Source organism: Ovis aries, chromosome 15, assembly GCF_016772045.2.
Source record: "Ovis aries strain OAR_USU_Benz2616 breed Rambouillet chromosome 15, ARS-UI_Ramb_v3.0, whole genome shotgun sequence".
In the NCBI taxonomy this organism is placed as follows: domain Eukaryota; kingdom Metazoa; phylum Chordata; class Mammalia; order Artiodactyla; family Bovidae; genus Ovis; species Ovis aries.
Window position 1 is genome coordinate 29,324,109 of NC_056068.1, and position 15,621 is coordinate 29,339,729.

The window sequence follows — 15,621 nt, forward strand, 5'->3', positions numbered from 1 at the left end:
TATGAAGTTGAAGGCAGAAGAGGCAGGAGCTTAAAGGAGTCCATTTACCCTTCAGCTTTCCCATTCCAGGGGAATGAAGTCTCTTGTGGGGTAGAGAATGCAGATTATTTCCCAAAGGAAAGCTATCTCTGGCTTGTATTACACCTTTTGAAAGAATGATTCACTGACAAGGTTAGTATCAAATCTAGTTTTAATTCTCTATAACAAATCTTTCTACCCTCCCACCTATTGTACCCTTTGTATTGGTGAGAGTGACCCTTTGGCCCTGGAGTCCAAGGTATTGGCAGGAGCAGTTGCCCCCCTGCTGAGGCCTTCTGGCAGAAGTCTTGGGCCATGGCTGCCCAGCTGCTGCAGGCAGGAGATGCCTCACCTCAGGTGAGGAGGGTAAGATGGAGACAGGATGGGGTTCAGGAGAGGGAGAAGGGTATAGGAGACACCCTAAGTGCAGGGGCTTCCTATTTGAAGGCAGGAAATAGGAGCTAATGGAGTCCAAGAACAAAGGTTGTCCTTTAAATAGAGATGAGATGAGCTGGGACCTCATTAACTACTGATAACTTCTAGTGCCACGTAGATAAGGAAAAAGGAGCAGAAAGGGAAAGTCAAAGGTGTTAGTTAAGACGGCCCCCTCCCTCCTTTTCCTCCCTGCCCCCACGGAGGGGAAAGGCCCCAAGTAGGACAGGATGCTCTGAGCCTGCGCTGTCTTCACTCAGCCTTCTTGGGCACTCGGCCCATCTTGGTGCGGATGTTTCGTAGAAGGAAGAAGGCACCTGTGCTGGCTGCACAGATCACCTCAGCCACCCAGAAGGCTGTGCTCCAACTGTAATGTTTGGCAATGGTGCTGAAGGGCAACCCAGCCAGAAAGCCGCCCACTGTCAGGGAGGAGAAGAGCCCGTGTCACAGTGAGGCTGGAGCCAGAGAGGCTTAATCCAGCCCCTCGCTGGCCTGAGTGCAAGGCATCAATGGGGGTATCACTTACCATTGGCCATGAGTCCCACAATGGCATGGGAGGTGCCACACAAGTTGGGAGGGGCGCACTCATTGGCTATAACTCCAAACAAGGCAATGGGACCATAAGAGGAGAAACCAAACACAGCTCCCAACACCAGGATCCAGAGCTGTAAGGGCAGCGCAGGGTGGCAATTAGAGTCTGAGAAAGACTGCTACCTACCTGCCCCTGCCACAGGAGAGAGTGCTTGGCCAGGATCAAACAGTTGTAACAAGGAGAGAGTGGCTCCCACACACAGACCACTTCCCAGTACAACTGACTACAGGACTGGAGGAGCAGGGGCCACACTGAACCAACCTGGGGGGCTGTGTGGGTAGGCGAGGGAGGTACAGAAGCCATCCCTCCTGAGTTAGATGCTGTCCCCTCAAGATTTGTGCAAGCCAGATTGGCTAGGGATGAGGCAGAGCGAGGTAGGATAAAGGTGAGACACACCAAGAAGAAAACCAGAGATAAAGATGGAGCACCTCGTTCTCTGTAAAGCCTGTGAGCTCAGCAAGAGGGTGAAGAGCTGGAGTCCAGAAAGCAATATCCTAGAGGAGCACAGAGAGGAGAAGAAACCAGGCCCAGAGTCAAGGAGGGGCACCAGAGCACAGAAGAGGGGAACTGAGGTATGAACAGCTGAAAAGGACAGTCCGAGAAAGGCCAGGGAGAGGGAGACAGTGGCCCTTGCTTTCTCATCCTTGTCCCTGCTGTGAACCAGGCCCTCTTTATTTACCTTGGGGGAGTCACTGGTCACAGTGGCCCGGAAGAGGTACATGGACGCCGTCATGCCAGCCATCATGAACAGCAGCAGGCCATGGCGGGGATTCCCGTAGATGGACAGCCCTGCCTGTGGGCACAGTCCTGGCAACGTCAGGCCCCAGGAGCAGCAGAGAACCCCCACCCCTGGACTCTGACACAGCAGGCCTCTGCTGACTGGTCTTTGGCAATCCCACTGCAGTTCTTGGCCCAGGGCAGCTCTGGGAGGCCCTGGGACCTGCTTATTATGTTCTGAGGCCAAACTCCACAACATCCCTTCCTCCACCTGGGGCAGGCTCGAGGACATGGGCTGGCAGGCTGCACCCAGTTTTCCTGGGGCTGTGGAGAAGCTAGGTGGAGAGAAATGCTGGTTCTCCTTGACATCAGTTAGCTTCATCTCCACATTCTTAACGAAGAAAAAATATCCTGGAAACATTCCCACCTCAGCCAGCCTAAACAGCATGCCAAGCTGCATGTGCCCCAGGGCTCCCACTTCTGGTGTCCCAGTCATGCTGGGAAGATTTAAAGGGACCCTCCTCCTTCCTGTCCCTTCTGCCCACTCACCTTGGCCATGGCCCGGTCTGACAGGTAGCCAGCTGCGATGCTGCCTACAAGGCCCCCAACCTCCAGGGCACTCATGTAGGAGCTACCTGCAGTGAGGAGTTGCAGTGGGAAGAGGGAAAGGAAGGGTGGAAGGGTGTTACACCTTGGGGTTGTCCCAGACTGGCTTAAACCCAGAGAGGCACAGGGTCCCCAGGAGTGACTGACTAGAGCTGCCTGAGTAGTCTCTGGCCTCAGGACAGAGGCGGGGGGATAAAGGGAACTGGGCCTGAATTCCCCATCCGCTGCACTGGCTCCTGCTCCCTAGGCCTGCCCCATCCCAACACTCAGCTCACCCACGAGGGCAGACTGTCCTCTCTCCTGGATGAGGAAGAACTGGCCCCAGTCAGTACAGCACGTCTTTACTCCAAACACCACAAGGTAGCCGGTGGAGAGCACCCACAGGTAAGGGGTCAGCAGCAGCTCCTGTAAGGTACTCTCCTCCTTCGAGGAGCCTGCGGGTGGGAGGAGGCCAGGCCTCAGACTCTGCTCCAGCTGCCCGGCCCCCCTCAAGCCCCCACCACTCATTAACTAGCCACAGGGACAGAGTCCATCCACATAGACAAGGATCAGCACAAAGGTACCCCCTCACCTACTGTTCTGCCCTCTCCCCTCCACGGCAAGTCTCAACCAATGAACGAGAATGTGAGAACCAGTGAGGATGGAGGAGGTACCCAAGACACTTAAGCTTAGGATGCTGTCCACACAAGGAACTGGCTTTGTTACCAGGAAGGACCAGGCTATAACATGAGTCACAGCATTTGTTGGCTCTGCCACTTGGCTGGTACTGCTGTCTCTCAGGATAGAGTTTTACTCCCCAGTACTCCTGCCTGGAAAATCTCATGGACGGAGGAGCCTGGTGCGCTGCAGTCCATGGGTCACTAAGAGTTGGACACGACTGAGCGACTTCACTTTCACTTTTCACTTTCATGTATTGGAGAAGGAAATGGCAACCCACTCCAGTGTTCTTGCCTGGAGAACCCCAGGGACGGCGGAGCCTGGTGGGCTGCATCGTCCAGTCTATGGGGTCGCATAGAGTCGGACACGACTGAAGCAACTTAGCAGCAGCAGCACCCACTCCATCACCATCCCTCCCCTGACATCCATTGGCTAGCACAGGGCCAAGCATACAGCCATCTTCAGTGAGAGTCTGCCAGGTGAATGATACAGGTTCCCAGAGGTTGGCTTCGGTGGGTACTCACCCTTCTTGCCCTCGGAGGGGGTGGGGTCCAGGTTTTGGAGGCCAACATCAGCAGGTTCATTGCGGATGAGCAGGAGACAGAGGAAAGAGACGGCTACACACAGTGCCCCAGACAGGGCCAGCGCGGTGCGCCAGCTGTAACTCCGGGCAAGGATGGTTGCCAGAATGGGGCCCAGCCCTCCAGCCAGGTTCATGCTGGTTGATAGGATGGCCCACCAAGTCCCGAACTGAGATGGCTCAAACCACTGTGGGGCAGAGAGGAACAGAGTAGGTGCCCAGACCCCAGTCCATTCAGAAGGTGGGGTCAGGTGGGACAGACCCAGGAGCTCACATTACAGGAAGGAGGGAGAGGGCGCTTCTACTTGGCAAGGCCAATTCCCTCATCTGCCACCTGATCCCACCATGTTCGGCCTCCTAAAATATCTTGACAAGCAACAGGAGCTGGGCTGAAACTCCTGAGGAACCTGCTCTGGGGTGGAGGTGCCCGCGCGCCCATGTGGTCTTTAGGTGTCCTCTCTGCCAATCTGAACCGGCTCCTCGGAAGCAGACACTCACCTTCCGCAGAACCTTGCCACATGGGGGCCAGCCCAGCCCCTGTGCCAGGCCATTGAGGAACCAGAGAGCAGCGAAGACAGGCACTGTGGAGCTCCAGGAAAAGACTACGTTGACCAGGCCGACTAGGAGGAGCCCAGAAGAGAAGAGCCAGCGAGCACTCATCTGGTCAGAAAGCACCCCGCTCACAAACTTGCTGATGGCGTAGGCAGCGGACTGGCTGCTCGTGATGAGCCCTGCAGAGGAGGAGAGCAGGGGGCAGGACACCTGGGGGGTTAGGGGAGGGCCAAAGGCACAAGAGGGTGGAGGACTTCATGGGGTCAGGTGTGCAGAGGTGCCTGGCAGGGTGAGACAGGTTCCTTCCAAGAGGAAGGATTCCTGACATTCATTCATGGTGCCAGGCTGTTCCTTCAGTCTCTTCATTAGCATTAGCCCCAGGCTGACCCATGACTTTTCAGCCTCTTGGAGAGTCCTAGCAGCAGCTGTCAGGGGGCAGGCCAGCCCTTCTCCCTGTGATTCTCATATACCTGATTTCCCCCTCAGGGCCTCTGGCAGTTCTGTTGCCCCATCTCTGAACATGGGGCAAAGGCTTAGAATCGGAGTCAAGGACCTTATTCTTCCTGAAGGGCTAGCTTGCTAGACCACATGGAGTCCTTGTGCCAACTCACTGGTTTCCAGTGCTCACAATGTCAGCAGCCAGCACTCACCCTGTGGTCTAAGCCTGCACCCACAGAGATGCAGAAACTGCTCAGAATCCCCTTGACACACAGTGTCTCTGGGACACCTGTTGGTCACAGGCACACATGCACACACACGAGAAACGTCAGACATGCACAGACCATACCCACTGTCCTTTACCTGTGCCCACTGACATGGATCTCAGAGCTTCCTCATCCTGCACATGCACTGTCCCTTGGCCTCAGCTGTGCAGACAATCCACACACGTTCGGTGCCTATACCCACCACACTGCACACTCAGCTTGTCCTGCTGGTCCTGTGTTCCTGAGCCCATCACCCTGCCCTGCCAGGACTCACCCAAGTCATCTTTGTCCAGAGGGATCTCCTCCACCAACGATGGCATGACAAAGGAGAAGGTCTTGCGGTTGTAGTAGTACAGGCTGTAGCCTCCAAACATGGCCGAGAAGATCACGGTTCGGTAATAGCCGTAGCCTCGGGCTGCCATGGTGGCAAGGAGCAGGCCCTACTGGCTGGGACACAGAGTCTCTGACCACGGCTGGGGCTGGCGGGCTCTCAGTGCCGGGTCTGCTGAGTTAGGCTTTTTCTGTTCCCTCCTCCACCCAGCCTCCCCGGCTCCCTTTATAGCCTCCTTCTGGACAATCATTAAGCCTGGGGCGGCTCCTAGGGAACCCGGTGTCCTGAGGGAGACAAGAAAATAGGAGATTACTGACGCCCAAGCTGTGGGGGCTGGAGGGGGTTCGGGAGGGAAGGCAGTGTCCCTGACCTGGGCCAGCACCCGGTGTCCCCAGGATTTCTTTCACGGCGCTTCCGCCTCCGCGAGCCTATGAGACCAGCGGTGATTAAAGACTTAGCCTAATTACTTTTGTCTCCTTGCGCCCAGGGGAGGCAGGGGTGGGATGATCCAGCCGGCTTCCTCAGCCACTTACCTCATTCATTCAGGGAAAGTTTATTGAGGGATTACTGGTTGCGAGGCACTGCACTAGGTGCTGGGTTAGTTTCTACACATACACATTCAATCAGACACGAACTCCAAACAACCTCTCTTCCTAGTCTTCCACAGCTGACTTCAAGCCCTTAACTCCCGATGCTTCTTGGCACACGATGGGGCGTAACTGTTTATTGATAGTTGCAGAACTGTAAGCAAGGGAAGGCAGGAGAAACTCCCCAGCTCAAGACACACAGTGTCACATCGAAAGCCCTGCTAGGGGCTGAGGTCTGATCGCCTTTACCCTTGACGTCAGTATGGGCTCCGGTCTGGCAGGCTGGGGCTTCAGGGACTGTGACTGGACAGCCCGTGGGCGGGAAGGTGCAGCGGCGGACTCCCGGCGCAGTGCCCAAGCGCCCCGCTTCCCAGGGCCCCGGCAATACGTCCCCAGCTTTTCGGCTCGGTGGGGAAAGCAACCGGAGCAGAAGGCGTGGGCGCAAGCGGAGCAGTTGGCCGCTCGGAGGCCCCAGAGGCCCCTCGCTTCGGGGGCCGAGTGGCTCGGCCTGACCGGGTGGAACCGAGCGGTAAGAAGGGGAAGGAGGGAGAGAGGCGGCGTGCTCTCGGCACCTGCCCAGCCCCGTGTCCTCAAGCTACCCAGGACACCCGACTGCGGCTGGGAATGGACGAGGGCCCGAGTGCCGGGGCTGGAGTGGTGCGGGGACCCCAGGACTCGTGTAACACAAAGGAGCCGGCGCGGACTGCTCCCAGATAGCGCTTCGGCGGCCCCTCGACCCAGCGAGTGCCCCCACCCTTGAACCGGCAGCCGCGGAAACAGCTCCGGGCGGGGTAGAAAGCTGGGCCTCCGACGAAAGAGCCGCAACACCTGAGACTCGCGCGCCAGTCCCGCCCTCAGGAGACGCCCCTCGCCCGCACACCGCCCCCTACCTGAACGGAGGTGGGAGCCGGAGTAGCAAGGGGCGGGGCCGGCCGGGCCTGTAGGGCGCATGCGTGCGCGCCCTGAATGGGGCGGGGCCTCCGCCTGCGACTTGCGGTCCTGAGAGTCGATCCTGCTCTAATGGTTTAGGTTTAATCTTGCGGGTCACCCTGGTCCTCGGATGAGGACAGCGCCGCTTAGGGGCTGGAGTCGTATGTTCCCTTCTTAACTGATCGGCTTCGAGAAACCATTTTTTAGTAAGTGCCTCTGGCTACCAGTCACTGTTTTCACGGTCTGGGAGATGTCTTGTGTTTTCTGTAAAAATTAGTGCAGGCCTCAGTAAGCACAATTTGAAGATTTATCTTGTGGTCAGATTGTTGGGGACATAGTTAAAATAGCTGGAGTGTTTAAAGTGTGGACCCTGAGTAAAGCTTAAATTCGAATTCCGGACGCACTACTTGGATCAGCGTGTCCCTGGGTAATTAATAATCTGTATGAGCCCCAGTTTCTTACCAACCTCATAGGGTGATTGTGAGGGTTGAACAGATTTAGAGCTCCGAAAATTTAGATAATTGCTTTCACCGAGTATATTAAAGAATTGCTGAAATTATTTTAAGTGCTTCAAAGTTGAGAGTAAAGCTGTGTTGTGTTTTGTTTTTAAATCTATTATCTATTTTTTGGCTGCTCTGGGTCTTCAGTTGCTGTGGGCTTTCTCTAGTTGTGGTGAGCGGGGTCTGCTCTCTCATTTTGGTGTGCCGCTTCTCATTGCCCTGGCTTTGCTTGTTGCTAAGCATGGGCTCTAGGGTGCATGGATTCAGTAGTTGTGGCGCACACAGGTTGCTCCATGACATGTGGGATCCGCCTGGACCAGGGGTCGAGTCCGTGTCCCCTGCACTGGCAGGTGGATTCTTAACCCACTGGACCACTAGGGAAGTCCCAAGAGTAAAGTTCTTTTAGAGTAATGTTAAAAACACAGCAGCAGGTCCAAAATTGAGGTGCTTACCTAAGCCCCAGATCACCAAAGGGAGACTTCATTACAGTTTTGCCTCTCCCACAAATGGGATCTTAAATAAGTTAATCAGGAGTTGCCTGATCAGTACTAGTTATGTCATCTACCTGACAGATCCTCTACCGTTCCCTAAAGGAAAGTAACCTGGTAATAACCAATCTGCCTTTTGCCTAGTTTAATTTCTTGTTCCTTCTACCTATAAAAGCCTTTCATTTTTTACAGTTCCTCAGAGTGCCTTTCCAAGTGCTAGACTGGATGTGTCCTGATTTATAAATTGTTGAATGAAGTCAATAAGATCTTTAGAATTTACTCAGTTGAATTTTGTTTTTTAACAGCAGAAAAATGATCAGGAAAGGGAGGAGGTGGAGGAGAGGCAAGATAAGATAGGACAATTGGTGGCTGAACTTGATTAACTGAACAGATATCTACTGAGCCAGAGCCTAGTGTGTATCAGGCACTGTGCTTTCATGAGGTAGAGCCCAGGGCCAGGAAAACGATTGTCTCCAAAACCAAGCCATATCAGAATCCGTATTTCACCTAGCAGACAGGGAGCCATTGTTCCCCCCTCACTTATTGTTAAGGTATAAAATACAAAAGGTATGAAAACAAAAAAAAAACTGCAAATCTTAAGTGTACAGCTCAATGTTTTGTGTTTTAAAAACATACGTTAATGCCCTTATAACTACTGCTTAGATTAAGTTAACTTTCAAACCAGTGTTCAAACCAATAGAAAAATTGTAAGAATACCCTTCACCTCTCAAATGTTAAATTTTTTGCTATGTTTTGAAAATCTCTGTATAATTATACATGTGTTTGTTGTTGAATCATTTGAAAGTTAGTTGAAGGCATTGTGAACTTTCACCCCTCTATATTTTAGCTTGTATTGCCCTAAGAACAAGGGCATTCTCCTATATAACTAACTACAATTCTCACATTCAAAAAATGTTTTTGTTAATATATAGTCCATATTTAAATGTCTCCAATTTTTCCAAAGATGTCTTTTAGAGCTTTTTTAAAATCCAGAATCCAATCAAGGATTATATTGTTGCATGTCAGTCAGTCAGTACAGTCACTCAGTCATGTCTGACTCTTTTCAATCCTATGGACTGGAGCACGCCAGGCCTCCCTGTCCATCACCAACTCCCAGAGTTTACTCAAACTCATGTCTATTGAATTGGTGATGCCATCCAACCATCTCATCCTCTTTTATCCCCTTCTCCTCCTGCTTTCAATCTTTCCCAGCATCAGGGTCTTTTCCAGTAAGTCAGTTCTTAGCATCAGGTGGCCAAAGTACTGGACTTTCAGCTTCAGCATCAGTCCTTCCAATGAATATTCAGGACTGATTTCCTTTAGGATGGACTGGTTTGATGGCATCTGGTCCCATCAGTTCATGGCAAACAGATGGGGACAGCCCCTTACTGTCCAAGGGGCTCTCAAGAGTCTTCTCCAACACCACAGTTTGAAAGCATTAATTCTTCAGCACTCATCTTTTTTTACAGTCCAACTCTCACATCCATACATGACTACTGGAAAAACCATAGCTTTGACTACACAGATTTTGTTGCCAAAATAATGTCTCTGCTTTTTAATATGCTGTCTAGGTTGATCTTAGCTTTTCTTCCAAGGAGTAATCATCTTTTAATTTGATGGCTGTAGTCACCATCAGCAGTGATTTTGGAGCCCCCTAAAATGAAGCCTGTTACTGTTTCCCCATCTATTTGCCCTGAACTGATGGGACCAGATGCCATGATCTTAGTTTTCTGAATGTTGAGTTTTAACCCAACTTTTTCACTCCAGTCTTTCACTTTCATCAAGAGGCTCTTCAGTTCTTCGCTTTCTGCCGTAAGGGTGGTGTCATCTGCATATCTGAGATTATTGATATTTCTCCCAGCAATCTTGATTCCAGCTTGTGCTTCATCCAGGCTGGGATTTTGCATGATGTACTCTGCATATAAGTTAAATAAGCAGGGTGACAATATACAACCTTGACATATTCCTTTCCCGATTTGGAACCAGTCTGTTGTTTCATGTCCAGTTCTAACTGTGCTTCTTGACCTGCATACAGATTTCTCAGGAGGCATGTCAGGTGGTCTGCTATCCCCATCTCTTGAAGAATTTTCCAGTTTGTTGTGATCCACACAAAGGCTTTGGCATAGTCAATAAAGCAGAAGTAGATGTTTCTCTCGAACTGTCTTGCTTTTTTGATGATCTAACAGATGTTGGCAATTTGATCTCTGGTTCCTCTGCCTTTTCTAAATCCAACTTAAACATCTGGAAGTTCACAGTTCACATACTGTTGAAGCCTGGTTTGGAGAATTTTGAGCATTATTTTGCTAGCATGTGAGATGAATGCAATTGTGCGGTAGTTTGAGCATTCTCTGGCATTGCCTTTCTTCACAATTGGAATGAAGACTTTTCCAGTTCTTTGGCCGCTGCTGAGTTTTCCAAATTTACTGGCATATTGAGTGCAGCACTGTCACAGCATCATCTTTTAGGATTTGAAATAGCTCAACTGGAATTCCATCACCTCCACTAGCTTTGAATAGCAAGGAGAGATAAGAAAGCCTTCCTAAGTGATCAATGCAAAGAAATAGAGGAAAACAATAGAATGGGAGAGACTAGAGACCTCTTCAAGAAAATTACAGATCCCAAAGGAACATTTCATGCAAAGATGGGTACAATTAAGGACAGAAATGGTATGGACCAATAGAAGCAGAAGACAGTAAGAAGAGGTGGCAAGAATACACAGAAGAACTGTACAAAAAAGATCTTAATGACCCAGATAACCACAATAGTGTGATCACTCACCTAGAGCCAGACATCCTGGAATGTGAAGTCAAGTGGGCCTTAGGAAGCATCACTATGAACAAAGCTAGTGGAGGTGATGGAATTCCAGTTGAGCTCTTTCAAATCCTAAAAGATGATGATGTAAAAGTGCTGCACTCAATATGCCAGCAAATTTGGAAAACTCAGCAGTGGCCACAGGACTGGAAAAGGTCAATTTTCATTCCAATCCCAAAGAAAGGCAATGCCAAAGAATGTTCAAATTACCACCCAATTGCACTCATCTCATATGCTAGCAAAATAATGCTCAAAATTCTCCAAGCCAGGTTTCAACAGTATGTGAACCGAGAACTTCCAGATGTTCAAGCTGGATTTAGAAAAGGCAGAGGAACCAGAGATCAAATTGCCAACATCCATTGGATCATTGAAAAAGCAAGAGAATTCCAGAAAAACATCTACTTCTGCTTCATTGACTGCCCTAAAGCCTTTGTCTGTGTGGATCATAATAAACTGTGGAAAATTCTTCAAGAGATGGGAATAGCAGACCACCTGACCTGCATCCTGAGAAGTCTATATGCAGGTCAAGAAGCAACAGTTAGAACTGGGCATGGAACAATGAACTGGTTCCAAGTTGGGAAAGGAGTATGTCAAGGAGTATCATGCAGAATTCCAGACTGGATGAAGCACAAGCTGAAGTCAATATTGCTGGGAAAAATATCAGCAGTCTCAGATATGCAGGTGATACCACCCTTATGGCAGAAAATGAAGAGGAACTAAATAGCCTCTTGATGAAAGTGAAAGAGGAGAGTGAAAAAACTGGCTTAAAACTCAACATTCAGAAATGAAGATCATGGCATCCGGTCCCATCAGTCCATGGCAAGTAGATGGGGAAACAGTGACAGACTTCATCTTGGGGGGCTCCAAAATCACTGCAGATGGTGACTGCAACCATGAAATTAAAAGATGCTTGCTCCTTGGAAGAAAAGTTATGACCAACCTAGATAGTATATTCAAAAGCAGAGACATTACTTTGCCAGTAAAGGCCCATCTAGTCAAAGCTATGGTTTTTCCAGTAGTCATGTATGGATATAAGGGTTGGACCATAAAGAAAGTTGAGTACCAAAGAATTAATGCTTTCGAACTATGGTGTTGGAGAAGACTCTTGAGAGCCCCTTGGACAGCCAGGAGATCAAACCAGTCCATCCTAAAGGAAATCAGTCCTGAATATTCATTGGAAGGACTAATGCTGAAGCTGAAAGTCCAGTACTTTGGCCACCTGATGCAAAGAACTGACCTTGATGCTGGGAAAGATTGAAAGCAGGAGGAGAAGGGGATGACAGAGGATGAGATGGTTGGATGGTATCACTGATTTGATGGACATGAGTTTGACCAAGTTCCAGGAGTTGGTAATGGACAGGAAAGCCTGGCGTGCTGCAGTCCATGGGGTCACAAAGATTCAGACATGACTGAGCAACTGAATTGACTGACTGGAGTCTTAGTATTAGCGAAGTATGGACAGTAAATTATCCGGAAGATATCAACAACATTGTGGACTTGCCTTCCACAGTGAAGTAGAAAATCATGATGGAGAAGGCAATGTGGCTGGAGATAATTGTGGTGATGAGGAGGAGGAGGATTCTCCTGACTCTGAAAGTCCAGATGATTCTGAAAGTGACTCACAGTCAGAGAAACAAGAATGTGGTGAAGAACTCCAAGCTACTGATAGCCTCAATGAAATGAAGAATCCTCGAAACAAAAGAGATGCTTAAAGCAACTATAAAATGATGTTTGTTAAATTCAGTCATTCAAAACTCCCAAACACTTAGTCTTTGTATTAAAAGTAGGACTTCCCTGTTGGTCCAGTGGTAGAGTCTGCCTGCCAATGCAGAGGACACAGGTTCATGTCCTAGTCTGGGAGGATTCCACATGCTGAGGGGCAACTAGGCTCATGCTCCAAAACTACTGAAGCCTGCAAGCGCTAAGGCCCCTTGCGTAAGAGAGGGCGCTGCACTGGGAAGCATGCACACTGCAACTAGAGAAAGCCCGTGTGCAGCAACAAAGATCCAGAAAGTGAACGTCGCTCAGTTGTGTCCGACTCCTTGCAACCCCATAGCCTATACGGTCCATGGAATTCTCCAGGCCAGAATACTGGAGTGGGTAGCCTTTCCCTTCTCCAGAGGATTTTCCTAACCGAGGGATTGAACCCAGGTCTCCTGGATTGCAGGCGAATTCTTTACCAGCTGAGCCACAAGGGAAACCCAAGAATACTGGAGTGGGTAGTCTATCCCTTCTCCAGGGGATCTTCCTGACCTAAGAATGGAACCGGGGTCTCCTGCATTGCAGTCGAATTCCTTACCAACTGAGCCACCAGGGAAGCCCAAAGATCCAGCGAAAATAAATGAGTTTTTAAAAATAAATAAAAGTAAGCCTTACCATTACAATGCACAGTGGAAGACTGCTCAAAAAGCAGAGAGCTTTGTATTATAATTTTAAAAGTCCTTTTAAAATAATTATAAAGACTTTTCTTTCAGATGCCATTGGTCACACTGTTATGGGTGTGACTGTGAACACTGTTGTAAAGAGTAAGCATTGCACAAAATAAGAAATAAGTACAATACTCAGTTTCTTTTCTTATTAGCATCATCAATCGCACTTTTCTACCCCTTCAAATAGAGTTATGGAGTTTGGGGGAAGACACTAATTTTTTGTTTGTAGAAGCTGTTTTATATTTTTTTGTTCCTTCATGCTTTTCTCTTATAAAAAGTTCATCTGGGACTTCCCTGGTGGTCCAGTGGCTAAGAGTCTGAGCTCCCAATGCAGGGGGCCTGGGTTCAATTCCTGGTCAGGAAACTAGATTTCACATACCGCAACAAAGACCTGGAGAAACCAAATAAAATAAATTATTTTTAAAAGTTTATCTGATACTGTGATGTCTTCATGATAAATATTCTTTTTTAATATTTTGTTATAGTAGAATTATTCATCATGGATGTTTCTCCTACTAGTAACAGTCTAAATTAATGCTGGCAAAAGATTGAATATGTCGACTGAGAAAAAAAAAGCACAACCTAAAAGCTGAGAATTGTGTTTCATTTGGCCAACTTTGCTGAAGATTTAATCCTGGAAGACAGTCTCTCAGAGCAGCTCTGAGAGACTGCCCCAAAGAGATGAAGAAGGAGTCAGGCTATATAGGAGTTATTTGCAATAAAAACAGGTAGTCCAGAACATCAAAAGATTACTGTTAATTAAAGAAAAAAACAGATATCTCAAGTTAATGAATTTAGTACTTCCTTATGTATGGGAAGTTGTAAGAGTCTGGGCTCACTGAAATCGTTTCTTTCCTATGCACATTGACTATTTGGGCCAGTATCCTATTTTACTCCACCCTAAATCCCCTTAGACAGCAAGAGATCAAACCAGTCAATTCTAAAGGAAATCAACCCTGAATATTCGTTGGAAGAACTGATGCTGAAGCTGAAGCTCCAATACTTTGGCCACCTGATGCAAAGAGCCGACTCATTGGATAAGACCCTGATGCTGGGAAAGATTGAAGGCAGAAGGAGAAAGGTTGACAGAGGATAAGGTGGTTGGATGGCATCACTGATTCAGTGGACATGAGTTTAAGCAAACTCCGGGAAATAGTGAAGGACAGGGAAGCTTGGCGTGCTGCAGTCCATGGGGTTGCAAAGAGTTGGACACAACTGAGCAACTGAACAACAACAAAATTCTCTCAGGGTGCACAGTTGGGGGTGGCTGCAGTGGCTGAGGGGTTGATGACTTCAACATCCTCTGTTTACTGATACAACATTCTTCATCCATAGATATTAAGTTTATTCTTGCAGATTCAACTCTAGTCTTTTGAACTGAAGCCACAGGAGAGCAAGTATTTTCACAGCTAATAGAACGGCATTGCAACTGTCATATGTTCAGAATGATATGATCCCAAGCAGGCTTTATATAATTTGAATTATATTGTATGTTAGATGTTTTATAAAATTTGGCCAATTTTTACATAAGAAATTATTTCTCTGATACTTTGGTCCTATCTATGTAAAACTAGCTTTTTTTTTTTTTTTCTTTTTCATATTGGCCGTGCTGCAGAGCTTGTGGGATCTTAGTTCCTCTAACAGGAATTGAACCCAGGCCACAGCAGTGAAAGCCTGGAATCCTAATCACTAGACCTCCCCAAACTAGATATTTTTAAAAGTAATATTAGTGATCAAATTTAATTTTCTTCCCCAAACTAGATTTTTAAAAGGATAAGGTGGTTGGATGGCATCACTGATTCAGTGGACATGAGTTTAAGCAAAATCTGGGAAATAGTGAAGGACAGGGAAGCTTGGCGTGCTGCAGTCCAAAACTGGATAGTTAAAAAAATAATATTAGTGACCAAATTTAACTTTCTTCCTAAGGCCTAAATAAAAAGAAATCAGTTTCCCATTAAAGAAAGAAAAGGAAGAGAAGGAAAGAAAGATGGAGTAGGAAATGGCAACCCACTCCGGTATTCTTGCTTGGAAAATTCCATGGACAGGGAAGACTAGTGGGCTGCAGGCCATGGTGTCACAAAGAGTCAGACTAAGCAAGCGCGCAAAATCAGTGTTTCAAAACACTTTATTACCTGTGTCAGTCCATTTGAGTTTAGGTTCAGGATGTAGATGCCACTTCTAAAAGGAGATATAATAAACATGTTTTTTAAAAAAAGAAAAAGAAATTTTCATGACTTTAATATTTTTCAAAAGTCTAGGTCAGTTGTTTTGCAAGAATGTCCCTCTTATGAGTTTGTCTGCTTGTTTTTGCAATATGGATCATGTTAAATAATTTTGGCAGAAGTACTGTATAGATGGTGATGTGTCCTCAGTGGACCACACATCAGGAGGCATGTGATAAATTTGATCATTTATAGTTAAGATGACACCCACCTGATTTCTATACGGTAGGAAGCTTTTCCTCTTTGTAATTAGTCATCTATGGGACCATACTTTGATACTACAGATGTATCCTCCTGTTTCAACAATTTTCCACCCAGTGGTTTCAGTATCCATTGATGATTCTTGCCTGAATCATTTATTAACATTTTTTTTTCAGTTGCGCAGTCGTGTCCGACTCTTTGCGACCCCATGAATCGCAGCATGCCAGGCCTCCCTGTCCATCACCAACTCCCAGAGTTCACTCG

General features: G+C 48.0%; 2 protein-coding genes across 3 annotated transcripts in view; one reads left to right on the forward strand and one right to left on the reverse strand.

Moving 5' to 3' along the window:
- TRAPPC4 (trafficking protein particle complex subunit 4) overlaps positions 1 to 15,621 on the forward strand; it is a 41,230-nt gene that overhangs the window by 3,824 nt on the left and 21,785 nt on the right. Inside the window, exon 5 of the mRNA XM_042232718.2 lies at positions 1 to 15,621. This exon is cut by the window's right edge and continues 21,785 nt beyond it. Coding sequence (XP_042088652.1) covers positions 1 to 34 — 34 coding nt within the window. The 3' untranslated portion in view covers positions 35 to 15,621.
- On the reverse strand, positions 173 to 5,388 carry SLC37A4 (solute carrier family 37 member 4). Of its 2 annotated transcripts, XM_027979281.3 has the most exons (9): positions 5,133 to 5,388; positions 4,101 to 4,333; positions 3,547 to 3,790; positions 2,641 to 2,799; positions 2,309 to 2,394; positions 1,722 to 1,835; positions 1,471 to 1,536; positions 977 to 1,115; positions 173 to 869 (listed from the first exon to the last, which is right to left on the reverse strand). In XM_027979281.3, exons 1-9 carry the CDS (start codon positions 5,278 to 5,280, stop codon positions 703 to 705), a joined length of 1,356 nt encoding a protein of 451 aa, XP_027835082.1. In that variant the 5' UTR covers positions 5,281 to 5,388; the 3' UTR covers positions 173 to 702. The 2 variants fall into 2 exon arrangements, with proteins under 2 accessions (XP_027835082.1, XP_011950948.2); XM_012095558.5 differs by lacking the exon at positions 1,471 to 1,536.